At 41.1% G+C, this 13,232-nt stretch overlaps 1 protein-coding gene across 11 annotated transcripts in view; it reads left to right on the top strand.

Moving 5' to 3' along the window:
- TTBK2 (tau tubulin kinase 2) overlaps nt 1–11,432 on the top strand; it is a 183,122-nt gene extending 171,690 nt beyond the window's left edge. For 9 of the 11 annotated variants that reach the window (XM_016928065.4, XM_063794819.1, XM_054667442.2 and 6 more), the window contains one exon: nt 4,148–8,269. In XM_016928065.4, coding sequence (XP_016783554.1) covers nt 4,148–4,610 — 463 coding nt within the window. In that variant the 3' untranslated portion in view covers nt 4,611–8,269. Of the gene's footprint in view, nt 1–4,147 lie in introns of all 11 variants that reach the window. The other 2 variants (XM_063794820.1, XM_063794818.1) reach the window with 2 other exon arrangements.
- Nucleotides 11,433–13,232: the final 1,800 nt, after the last annotated feature.

The following is a 13,232-nucleotide window of genomic DNA, read 5'->3' as shown; positions in this document are numbered from 1 at the left end:
TAGGTTTTCTGTCTCTTATTTATATTTCCATTTTGTTCATACATTGTTTTCTTGACTTTCTCCGTGTCTCTTTAGTTCTTCAAGCATCCTTAAGACAGTTGTTTCAAAGTCTTTGTCTAGTAGCTTTGCTATCAGGTCTTTTTCAGGTACAATTTCTGTTGATATATTTTTTTCTCCTTGGAATGGACCATACTTTCCTGTTTCTGTGTATGTTTTTTTATTTTTTTTGTTGAAAATTGGATATTTGAATCTAATAATGTGGTAACTCTGAAAATAAGATTTTCCCCTTTCTTCGGGATTTGCTGTGGGTTGTTTTTGTTTCTTTTTATTTTTGAGACAGGGTCTCACTCTGTCACCCAGGCTGGAGTGCAGTGGAATAATCATGACTTATTGCAGCCTCTAACTCCTGGGCTCAAGTGATCCTCCTGCCTCAGCCTCCTGAGTATCTGGAACTACAGGTGCATGCCAGCACACCTAGCTAATTTGTTTGTTTTTTTGATGGTTGTAGACTGTCTCTGTGCTGAGGACCAGCCTGAGATGTAAACCTAAGGTCTCAGACCTTTTCTAAGCCTGTACTTTTTCCTGGCTAAGCATAGTAGCTTTCTGATTTCCCCAGTATATGTGGTTGGTTTTGAATATACAAGTCTTTAATATCTGGCTCCGAAGAAGGGAAAAAAGAAAAATGAGGGAAGAAGAAAAAAGAGGACTGGCCCTTTTAATCCCCTAGCAGTCACTTCAGCCAGAGGAGAACCAGTTTGTAACAATGGGGAAAAATGTAAGAGTTACTACCTACCTCTTTCTCTGCTCTTCTGTGATCAGAAGCAGCAATGAGTAATCAGAGCACAGATCCCCAGTAATTGGAGGACAGGGTTCTTTTTGCCCACCTGGTTCTTGTAAGCTGTGTGCACACTGCTCCAGAAATAAGTGCACAGCTGCCTGCCATGGGGCCGGGAATGGGGGATGGGTAGCTGTTAACTGTGCTAAGATCTGAAATAGACTAAAATTAACTGTAATTGACAGTCCAAGCCTTCTCCTGGAAGTTGCAAGCCTTTGGTAGACTCCAGATTTCCAAGATAATTACATCAGACAGATTCTGCCAGTGCAGTTGCCTAGGTGGGGAGACAGATTCCTAGTGCTTCCTACTCTACTGTCTTCCCAGAATCTTCTCTGATCCAGGTTAATTTTTGGCTCTCCCACTTTCTAGCAGTAAGAACCTCCATTTCCTCATCTATGGAATGGGCAAAATATTTGCTTAATAGTTTTGGGAGAATGAAACAAAGCCACAATCATCTAGGACTTGGTACATTGCTTAGCATGTAATAAAGATTATGTCTTGTCTCCAGTTGCATTTTGATGATCAGCAATTTTCTAGCGTTGTTCAGTCAGAATCCCATTGTGTCCCATAATGCCATTATGATGTCAAATGCTAGTGAAGAATACGTTGTCCATGATGTGATAAATGGACCCTGGTAACAGTGCTGTTTATCTTGATTATAATGAATTAAACCAAAAAAATCCTATAGATTTCCCTAGGTCTGATGGTATATACAACCATACATAGTAAAGATACTGCTTTAGTATATACTGCATGCTATACTTTTTATTTAAATATTATCATGATATATTTGACCACAGAATGTTTATATTTTGAGGAAGAGGGGAAAATATTGGGAGGTGGTAAACCAGTGAAGAGTGCTTTCCAGGGCCAAATGTGGTGGCTCACACCTGTAATCCCAGCACTTTGGGAGGCTGAGGCAGGCAGATTGCTTGAGCTCAGGAGTTTGAGACCAGCCTGGGCAACATGGTGAAACCTCATCTCTACAAGAATTAGCCAGGCACGGGTGCTACACAGCTGTATTCCCAGCTACTTGGGAGGCTGAGGTGGGAGGATCCTTCTATGAGTTGTTGTCTGTGTTCATGTCAAAACATTCTATTGGGTTACTTTTTTTTTTTCTTTTGAGATGGAATCTTGCTCTGTCGCCCAGGCAGGAGTGCAGTGGTGTGATCCCGGCTCACTGCAACCTCTGCCTCTCAAGTTCAAGCGATTCTCCTGCCTCAGTGTCCCGAGTAGCTGGGATTATAGGCACCTGCCACCACACCCAGCTAATTTTTTATATTTTAGTAGAGATGGGGTTTCGCCATGTTGGCCAGGCTGATCTCGAACTCCTGACCTCAAGCTATCCGCCCACCTCAACCCCCCAAAGTGCTGGGATTACAGGTGTGAGCCACCGTGCCCTGGGTTACTTTCTGTAACTAACCCCCTTCTCTGCAAATTATATTGAAGATATTTTATCCTAGTCTGAATTTTAACTTGGGTTGTAGTGCCTTTGGTTTGATAGAAAAGTTTAGTGTTCATGGAACTGAACATTTTTTATTAATTGTGTTTTATATCATGCATAGGAAGGTCCTTCAACCCTAATATTTTTTAAAAGGTAGTAGTAATTTCCAGTACCCTTATAGTTTTGTGCTTTGTGTATAAATTTACTGTCGATCTAAAGTGTATCATTATGTATGATGTGAAGTTTTTTTCCAAGTAGTTAGTGATATCGCAATACTAATTTCCCATAGAAACATGGGGATCTTTTTGGATTCAATGCTCTGTTCCATTCATTTGTCTGTTCCTTTGCTGTATACTTTCCATTACCATAGTTTTATTATTAGAGGGGCCCTAGGGTCCTTCTCACTACATAATTTGGCATTGCCACTAAAATATATTGTAGACTGCTTTATAGCAGGCCCTCCCCACCCCAGGGCTGCATGGCAGGAGGCATTACCGCCTGAGCTCCGCCTCCTATCAGATCAGCAGCGGCATCAGATTCCCATAGGAGCGTGAACCCTGTTGTGAACTGCACATGGGAGAGATCTAGGTTGTACGCTCCTTATGAGAATCTAATTAATGCCTGATGATCTGGGGTGGAACACTTTCATCCTGAAACCATCCTTGCCCCTCCTCCCCCCGTCGTGGAAAAATTGTCTTCCACGAAACTGCTCCTTGGTGCTAAAAAGGTTGGGGACCACTGCTTTGTAGTTTATAAAAACACTTTTATATGTTCCATTTTCTTTGATTCTTAGGCCAAACCAGAAAGACATTTAGGACAAAGAAGACATTTGCTATTCATATGAATACTCTAAGAATTCTGAGGCCCAAGGGCCGGGGCACTACGGTTCATGCTTGTAATCCCAGCACTTTGGGAGGCTGAGACAGGAGGATCGCTGGAGCTCAGGAGTTTGACACCAGCCTGGGCAATATGGCAAAACCGTCTCTACACAAAATACAAAAACTAGCCAGGCATGCACTACAGGTGCACACCTGTCATCCCAGCTACTCAGGAGGCTGAGGTGGGAGGATTGCATGAGCCCAGGAGGTCGAGACTGCAGTGAGCTGTGATCATCCCACTGCACTTCAGCCTGAGTGACAGAGCAAGACCCTGTTTAAAAAAAAAAAAAAAATCTGAGGCCCAAGCTCAGTTGCCAGTATGGGGTGGGCAGTCAGTTCCAGCCTCCACCCTCCTTAATCCCAGACTATTGACAGGAATAGAAACTGAGGTCCACAGAAACCAATGACTACTCTTTTCTCTTGTAAATTATTAAATGAGTGGAATGTACATTTATCTGTAGTTCCTCCTGTTGCTGAGTGTAGTTCATGTTGAAGACTTAGGGGTGACAGATCCTTGGCAGAAAAAAGAAAATTAAAAAAAAAAACACTTACATTGTGGGATTTCGTGTTTGTAGGATTCCTGTCCTAACATCCTTACACAATATGGTTTACTCTCTGTCTTATGTGCTAAAATGCTAGAGACAATTAGTTAAATTCATCTGAAAATTAGCAGAATAAACATGGCATAGGAGGAAGGGAACGAATACCATTTAAGGGCTTCTTCATGGCAGATGTTCATCTACGTACTTGGGTCACCGCCCTTGGTCTGTTCAGTGACCCTGTGAGATAGACAGTATTCCCATTGAAAGCAGGGAGAGATTGAAGAATTTGTCCAGGGTCATACAACTAGTATATGACAGAGTAACCCTGTATCCTGTTAGTCTATTTTCTGATTTCTACACATTCACATTATGATTTTGGGACATTGTGATTTTTTAGGCACACTTGAAATGAATTAAAATTAAAATATATTTTCTCTGTTCTTTTAAGGCTACGCAGATATAAAGTCCTAGGGAGTAGTAACTCCGACTCAGACCTTTTCTCCCGCCTGGCCCAAATTCTTCAAAATGGATCTCAGAAACCCCGGAGCACTACTCAGTGCAAGAGTCCAGGATCTCCTCACAATCCAAAAACACCACCCAAGAGTCCAGTTGTCCCTCGCAGGAGTCCCAGTGCCTCTCCTCGAAGCTCATCCTTGCCTCGCACGTCTAGTTCCTCACCATCTAGGGCTGGACGGCCCCACCATGACCAGAGGAGTTCGTCCCCACATCTGGGGAGAAGCAAGTCACCTCCCAGCCACTCAGGATCTTCCTCCTCCAGGAGGTCCTGCCAACAGGAGCATTGCAAACCCAGCAAGAATGGCCTGAAAGGATCCGGCAGCCTCCACCACCACTCAGCCAGCACTAAAACCCCCCAAGGGAAGAGTAAGCCAGCCAGTAAACTCAGCAGATAAGAGCCAGGCTGCATCTCTTTGAAAGGTGTGAGATCTTCCTCCTAAACCTGATGCATGTGTGTCCCTGTACTGTCTATGTAAAAAAATCAGTGTTGATCTTCTCTTGCAAAAGAAAGTAACATGATCAATTATTTATAAGAAGACATAAATACATGATAAGGAATTACCTAAGGCAGGCAGCAAGTAGATTAGGAATCAATGTCTTTGTACAAGAAGGAAAAATAGAGCAAAAATCCAAGGGGGAGAAACTCATTAAAATGAGCTCTCATTTTTTAAGCTGCCTTTGAAACAAAAGAGTTGAGGATAGGAGATAGAATGGAATTTTAGGGGGGTTGCCTAATTTTTTTAAGCCTCAATTCAAAGATTATATAGCAAAAGTGAAACTTCTTGTTTGATATTTTCATTCAAAACTTTCCCACCCTGAAGAGTCATTGATCAGATATTAGATTATATAAGAAGTCTGTTGCCAGGGAGCCAGTACTCATGTATATTTGGCTTGTGTGTTTATTTCGTGTATTGAGAATGAACACCTTTACTTTGCCTCATTCCTAGTACCCTCCCTGGAGTTCAGATTTTTTTTTTTTAAGTTTTGTATGTCTCATCTGATTCAATCTCTCTGCTTTTATTTTATGGTCCTAGTTGTACTATCAAATCCAATTACTTTTTTTTAGGTCCCCCTGATTTTTTTTTTTAGAGCAACAGTTCTTAACATACTACATTTTTATTATGAAAAATAAGAAAGTTAGGTAAAGGAAAGAAAAGTCTAACTAGAGCTATTTTGCAGGCTTTAGTGTTTAGGGAGAGAAAGAAAGTGTGGGGTAATAGCCTTCAAGATAGAAGATGCCCTTTCGTCTCTGTTAAGTGTCCTCCTTTAGAAACTTGAGTAGAAGGAAAACCGACCAGAGTAGACTGCTTCCTTAAGTCTTCTGGGTTCCAACTGTTGGTAATATCAGCCTCCAAGATGGTACGAGGGAAGCACAATGCTTTGGACTGTGACTTGAGATTTAGAAATAAATTAGATATATTATTGAGGCTTAGAATCCTCAAACTTTGTATTTTATACATTTAGCCAATAAGGAATTAATATCTGGGGAAATAAATTTAGGCAAATATTTCTTTTTTAATGTTTTATTACCTGCTTCTCCTGTGTTTTAGTTCAACATTTGGGCTTCTTGGCCTGAATTTCATACAATCTCAATTTACGAAGCTGTAAAGAGGAAGATATTTGTTCTAATCTCACTCTTCTAATAGGAATCAGGCAAATGAAAGTCTACCAGACTTTTAAAATGGGCTGTTTTTATACTCTCTAGGTGTTTTGTGTTGTAAAGACCTTATTAAGGTCAGGTAAATTGGTCTGCTTGCTGTTGAAATTTGCCTTCTAGCAAACATATGTGCTTTCTGTTTGACCTTGTGTTTGCTGCCAAACCTAATACAGTTGAATTGGGAAACAAAAAAAAAGGAAAGAAATACATTTCCTCCCCAAGTGAACATCTTCTAATGCTGCATCAAAGCTGCCCTGAAGCTGCACTGAACTTCTCTTGTTCTCTTTATCTGTGTTGAGCTTTTTAAAAAAACAAACTCAAAACACTATTGAGGCATATAACGTCTCTTATAAGAAATGTAGCATAGTGTGGAATCTTAATTTCTCTCCAGTTTCAAACACTCCAGAGGAATGCAATAGATAAGACATATTCGCTGTTTATCTAAAGCAACTGTAATATTGGAAGATCAGTCCTTCTGTATTATATTGTATAATAGTTGCTATAACACTACTTGCATGTCTTCATGGTAAATTATATAAATATTTATAAATATATAGAGAGACATATCCTTATATAGAGTCATTCTTTGTTATTCTCCATTTGTAATTTTGAGATCACAGATGGCGAAATTCCTTTTCTATTGTGTGCCTCATGTACACTTGGGCCTTGCCTATCTTCATTTTCTGAAACTATGTTCTTGGCATGTGACACCTCAGAGTCTTCTTGCCTTCCCTGTGTACAATGCAAGGGTGGGCAGTATTTAACAAGCCAAGATAGGTTATTTAATTTTCATTTCAAAAAGATTTTAATAGGGAAAAAATTACAGGGACATGCTTGTAATACTGGTTCAGAGATTTGTCATGTTAATCACATAGTTCTCTCCATATAGTTAGAGTGGATAAACTGGGATGATAATGATGAGTCTGACAGATTTTTAAAACATTTCTTAAAAATTGCCATTCTACTTTCCTCTTTTCATCTCACTTTTTTTGCAGGGGGTCAGGGGAATCATGAAGAAATTGTCATATTTCTGTTGCATTAGCTAAATTGTGCTAAAAGTAGCTAGCTTTAAATCCTGACCCCTTTAGTCAGAAATATGCTAGTAGTAATCATTGGAAAAGCTGATGAAGCTACAACTGTGGTACGTGTGTGTGATTTTATTTCTTATTGGCATTTCTCTGCTGGCAATTGGAACTGACAGTGATGGGAATGTGGCAACTGAATGTTTCCTCTCTTTCTTGGTTCCTTCCATTTTTTTCTCAACTTTTCTAGTGTGTTGTCCCCTTTTCTAAATGGCATTGACAAACTCATCAAGATCCAGAGATAAACAGTCTCATCGTTTAAGAATATTTTATTTTGCATGTAGAGGAAAGAATTAACCAAAGACGTTTCTGCTCTGATACTTTCTAAAGAAAACAGACTAATTATATATAAGTGGTATCAATAGGTCTGCTTATAAGTATTGTCCTATGTAGAGATTTACTTTTTGGTTTTTACAAGCATAGTTTGTGCTTTTAGATGTCTCTCAGGTGAAAAATAGAAGTTGGCAGCCCTGAGCAAGCACCTGTGACACAGGGATTTTTATTTTAGTTTTAAAGTATGATATAGAGAATGAGGTTTTTGGTTTGATTTGGTTTGGTTGTGTTTTTTAGTTCTTTATTTTTTATTTGGGGGTTCTCTTAGTGATGGCATATTTCAGGTTTCAGTGACATAGATCAAGTAATTTTAAACCAATTTGGTTATTCTATGTAAGATGAGGGACATGGCTATTAAGGTCAAGCCAAACTATACTAAAAGTAGTATAGGGCAGCAGTTAAAATTATCTTTTGAAAATCAAGTATTACCTGGTTTCTTCTGTCACAACAGAATAGCTGGTTACCTAGTCAGTCACAGTTGCTCTTGCCTTCCCTTGTTAGTCCCTGGAGGTACTTGAGTGGAACAGAAGGTAGAATTAGCAACAGCTCAATCACTTTAGGTAGCATTTCTCCTGAATTCTGCTGCCAAATCCCCAGGGTCTATGGATTGGTTGAAATAGTAAAATCACACATAGTGATTTCTTGCACAGCGTAGAGGCGTTTTAGTGTATAGTGAACAAAGAAGGAAAACTGGGTCATATAAAATTTAACCTTAAAACACAGATTATAAATATCTTTGAATGTTAAGCCCTAGGCAGACAGACACTCTCATTCTTAACTCTGGTATGCAAGCTGGCCTTGCTGACAGTGGCATAGTTACATTAACTGTTTTTTAAGTTGCATGTTGTGATGTGAATGTTTTTTGTAAAAGTTGCCAAGTTAATCGAGTCCTAAATAAGTAGCCAAATGGTAACTGAGACCCACTGTAGACATTACTCGCTTTATATTATTTGCTTTCAAATACTAAAACCTCAGCTGCTAATTCAGCGCTCTAGGTGTACAGTGTCTCCTTCCCTTGGCTCCTAGCCATGTAGGGAACTTGAGGTTCTTCAGTATCTTCAGAGATTCCTTCCAGGCCACATATTTTTATGCTAATATTTCTATAGTTGCATTCAATCTACAAGGAGAAAGTGTACATTGGTGCATGTTTTATAAACCCAGACACAGATAGCTAAAACCATAATTAGTTTTTCTATACCCAAGAGCTTTGAATTAAAAACAGATGTTTTTTTTTTCCCCAAGAGCAGACAGTTCTACATTCCTAACATTAGGAATTGGTGATACGAGAAGCAGGATCCAGAATTCAGAACGATTTAGTGAGACTCAGTGAAAAAAATGCATTTTCCCCTGGCTGTTTGAAAATTTATTTATTTGCAGATAAGTCTAGATTTAGTCTTGGAGATCAAAGTCTTTTATATTTTAAAAACATTCTTTATATTGATCAAACATGGCATATGTTAGAGAACCACTTCTTCTGTCATGTTTATGTATTTTGGAATTAAGTTGTTTGCATTCACTTTCAAAATCTGCCCATTTCTGTTTATGTGCACTTACCACAGATGTGTCGGGACTTTGCCTCAGGGGAGAGGTACTTTAGCACCTGTGTCACTGAGGAGATGGAGTGGTTGACAAGTACTGTTGCACTGTGTAACTTGGGGTTTGGCCCTGTGGACAATATATTAGCAGAATGATACCACACAAAAGTATTACAGGATTAAGGCATGTAACTTCTATGGTAGTCCTTATGTATCAGCGTATACCCAAGTTCAGAAACCACAGGTGCATTTTTAGACCTTTACTTAGAGAACTAAAGGCAGTTCCAACCATCAGCCCATATGGCGGGATTAATGCATGAAAACCCTCAGAGGGTGTTGGGACATCCTACTTCCCTGTCCTCACCCAGTGGAACTCTGGTGTGTGCCTTGAGGACAAGGAAGTAGAGTGGAAACTCATCCTGTCATTGAGTATTCTCAATATTTTGGCCTTCCCTCTGGAATTATGAGAAATTTAACAAAGTCTCAGGAACCTTTAGAATCCATTGCCCAACACTGCTAGAAAAACTGTAGGAGGTACATGGAGAATTCCTATAGTTCTTAGGTAAGTGCAAGACATGGCACAGGGATCCCTATCCACATAAAGGGGAATCTGGATGCTGCACACCTCAATTCTGAGAAATCCCTGACTGAACATGGAATTATGACAGTAAAGTTTTGGTCCTTTAGTTTTCTAGAGCAGCTCACAGAAATTTTAAAAAGTAAAACAAGGCCAGGCGCATTGGCTCATGCCTGTAATCCCAGCTCTTTGGGAGGCCGAGGCGGGCAGATCACGAGGTGAGGAGATCGAGACCATCCTGGCTAACAGGGTGAAACCCCGTCTCTACTGAAAATACAAAAAATTAGCCGGGCATGGTGGCGGGCGCCTGTAGTCCCAGCTGCTCAGGAGGCTGAGGCAGGAGAATCGCTTGAACCTGGGAGGCAGAAGATTACAGTAAGCCAAGATCGCCCCACTGCACTCCAGCCTGGGCGACAGAGTGAGACTCCGTCTCAAAAAAAAAAAAAAAAAAAAAGTAAAACAAAAATAAAGTCTATGCCCATTAAGACGTCTTCTAATTCAGTTGTGATTGTCTGCTCCTACTTAAAAAAATATTTAAGCTTGATGTTTAATTATTCCCTTTCAGCAAATTTGGATCAGAAAATTAAAGTATGTGACAAGATCAGGTCACCTTGAATTTCCACACAATCTCAAGACACTGAATAGCAAAAAAGTAACATTACACAATAATGATTAGCATATTTCCTTAGACTTTGCTGGATCTTTGGTCTTAAGGTAACATGTAAAAGTAGTGAAGCCTTTCCTTTCATGGCCCTGTGCAATGTAACGGTTTTCTGCCTCCTCTTCAGCTGGAAGCGTTAGTGGTAGTATGGGCACAGAATATATGTACACTGGCGATGCTGACCATGCCTCCCAGGTACCCTGGCTCTGGGTTCCTTGACCTAGGGAACAAGATTGGATGAGGCAGATCTTTGAGCCCATGTGACTATAGAATTTGCTGATGATATAATTTTACAATAACAATGGATAGGAATTTTACCTCTCTTTTTATTAGTTTAATATTATTTAATATTATGTACATAAGTGTTCACTCGCCTAATTAAAAACATTGAGTAAACCAAGTTTTTATATAGACTACCCTTGCCATATGATGCTCTTTTTCTCTAATAATATGCAGTTTAAATCCTGAGGAATCAATGCCCAGCATTTCACCACATCTGGACTCTGTGTGGGCATTCTTCACTCGCCTACAAGGGGTAAACAAGGCTACCAGAACTTGAATTTGACTTATAGGGAGCTACCCAGGAAGGGGAAAGCCCTTGGGACTTTTTCCAAAACAATCTTCTCTTTGAACTGTTCATCAGCCAAAGTAGTCCACTGAGGTGACAAAGCTTTCAGAAATACAAAGATGGGAAGATAAAGGTAACACTGGCCCACTTGGGGCTTTGACATTGGATTGGGTGGACTGAATAAACACAGCCTAGGTGGCCTGGGCTTGAGCCTCGCTTACTTCTCCTTGATACATAGTTCCTGGTCTACCTTCTGACCCTTTTTCTAAAATAGCCAGTGTCTATTTCACTAGGCCATTTACTTACAAGTTCCCAGCTTTTAGGGAAAAAAGAGGGAGGGGGGAGCATCTAGTTTTGAATTAGATATACATCTTAGAAGTAATGAGCTATTGGCAGCTGTTAAATCAGATTCAGCCACAAACCAGAATTCTTTCTTGTTGAACAAGACCAATGAGTTAGATGACTTTAATAATTCCACTTTTCTCTCCCTCTCTTCTCCTCTTCCTGAAATCAGAGAGATGAGAAACTACTCTTTGAAATACCTCCAGAGGCGTTTTATTGTGTTCCTTTCCCCTCCAAGCAGCTCCCTTTATACAATTTTGCTCAGGCAACCAAGGACAGAGTATCGGCAGAAACATGGAGTGCTTTTGTATAGGCCACCTGTACATAAAAGTATAATTATTTATTTAATTTTCCCATTTGTATCATATTAAAGCTTTGTACAGTGTTTTAAGTTCTGTTTTAAAATTATTTTGTATTTTATTTTTATAACCTAGTAATAAAATATTCATTCCGCATGCAAAATCTAGTTCTGTTTGTGTGATGGTCTGGATTTCAAAAGTGGAAAATATTTTTCTAATTTAATAAAGTTATTGAATACACCAGATGTTACAAGATCAACGGGGAGCAGATAGTGTTACTGTAAATGCAGTACCACATCTAGAAGTTCCCTAGAAAAAGCAGCCCAGGACTGAATAGAAGCTAGGTGTTAAGTGTCCCTGCAGTTAGGAGATGTTTTCCTGTAATAAAATTAAAATATTAAAAGCTCCTTTTTAGTCCATTATTCTGTCTGGCTGGAGGTACTTTTTCCTTCTCCATAGGAAATACCCCTTCTACCACTAGAGAGATTCCTGCACCCCCACCCTCATCCTTCCGCCTGTAACCTTCCTTTGAACCAGAGGAACTCTCAGGAGGCATTCACAAGGGCACTGCCTCACCCCTCCTGGTTTGGTTTGACATGGAATGTTCGTGCCATCTGTTTTTCTCCGCTTGAATTCCCTTGCTTGATTTGTCACTGAGCAGCAACCTTCAAAATGCTCTCTCAGGTTTTTTTGTTTTGTTTTGTTTTTGAGATGGAGTCTCGCTCTGTCACCCAGGCTGGAGTGCAGTGGCGTGATCTTGGATCACTGCAACCTCCGCCTCCCAGGTTCAAGCGATTCTCCTGCCTCAGCCTCCCGAGTAGCTAGGACTACAGGCGCGTGCCACCACGCCCAGTTAATTTTTGTATTTTTAGTAGAGACACGGTTTCACCATGTTGGCCAGGATGGTCTCCATCTCTCGACCTCGTGATCCGCCCACCTCTGCCTCCCACTGCATTCCAGCCCCGGGGGTGACAGAGCGAGACTCCATCTCAAAATAAAATTAAATAAAGGAGATTAAGAAATTACTCAGGCCGGGCGTGGTGGCCCACGCCTATAATCCCAGCACTTTGGATCTGCTGCCCTCTCCCCGCCAAAACATTAGCTAGGCTATAGCCCTAGGGAGGCTGAGTCGGGAGGATTGCTTGAGCCCAGGAGGCCAAGGCTGCAGTGAGCCGTGCTCACGCCACTGCACTCCAGCCTGGGCAACAGAGCAAGACCCTGTCTCAATAAAACAAAACAAAAACAAAAAACACCAAACCCAAAAAAACAAACCTCAAGCTCCCAGAAGCTAATCATGATATGCTTACTGACATCTAAACTGCAAAGCAGTTGAAATATTAACCTCATGTAAACCCACTTAAGTAAATAAAGCTACATACAAGCAATTCTGTGTGCAGGGTGGCCCGAGGCACTTTAAGGGTTGTGGCTTGGGGATTATTAAGAACCTCCTAGAAATAATTCTTTCCTAAATGGTCAGTTGATGGTGAGCGCTGAAAAGCCGATGGGTACTGCTCGGCCAAGGGATTGAAAAATCGGCCTTTGAGAAGAACAAAGTCAAAATGAAAGATTAGATTATAATTTCTCTGGGGTGGTGCCAGTTGGATCTAGGAAACTTAAACTCGTGAAAGAATGTGCTTAGAGCAGAAGATAGAAGCTGGTGACTGTCTCTGCTCCCCTCTACCTCTCTCCCGGGTCCTGGGTCTCCCTAGAAGGGCGTCCGACCCGCGGCAGACCCACTCCCAGCTCGAATCCCTCCCTTCAGGTCGCTCCAGGGCGGGCAGCCAAGGTGGGCTTCCCCAGGCGCTGTGATCCACATTTCACCTCCTAACAACCGGCCTCTCGGCCAGGGTTGAGGACCCAGCGAGGCCTTGACCGTGGGTCTGGGCAACAGCCGGCTCCGCCCCGCCCCGCCCCGCCAGCCGGGTCCCTCCCCATCCCGCGACCCAACGGTCGTTCCCCGCCG

This window comes from Pan troglodytes, chromosome 16 (genome assembly GCF_028858775.2).
Source record: "Pan troglodytes isolate AG18354 chromosome 16, NHGRI_mPanTro3-v2.0_pri, whole genome shotgun sequence".
NCBI lineage: Eukaryota > Metazoa > Chordata > Mammalia > Primates > Hominidae > Pan > Pan troglodytes.
This window is presented reverse-complemented; position numbering and strand designations above follow the sequence as displayed.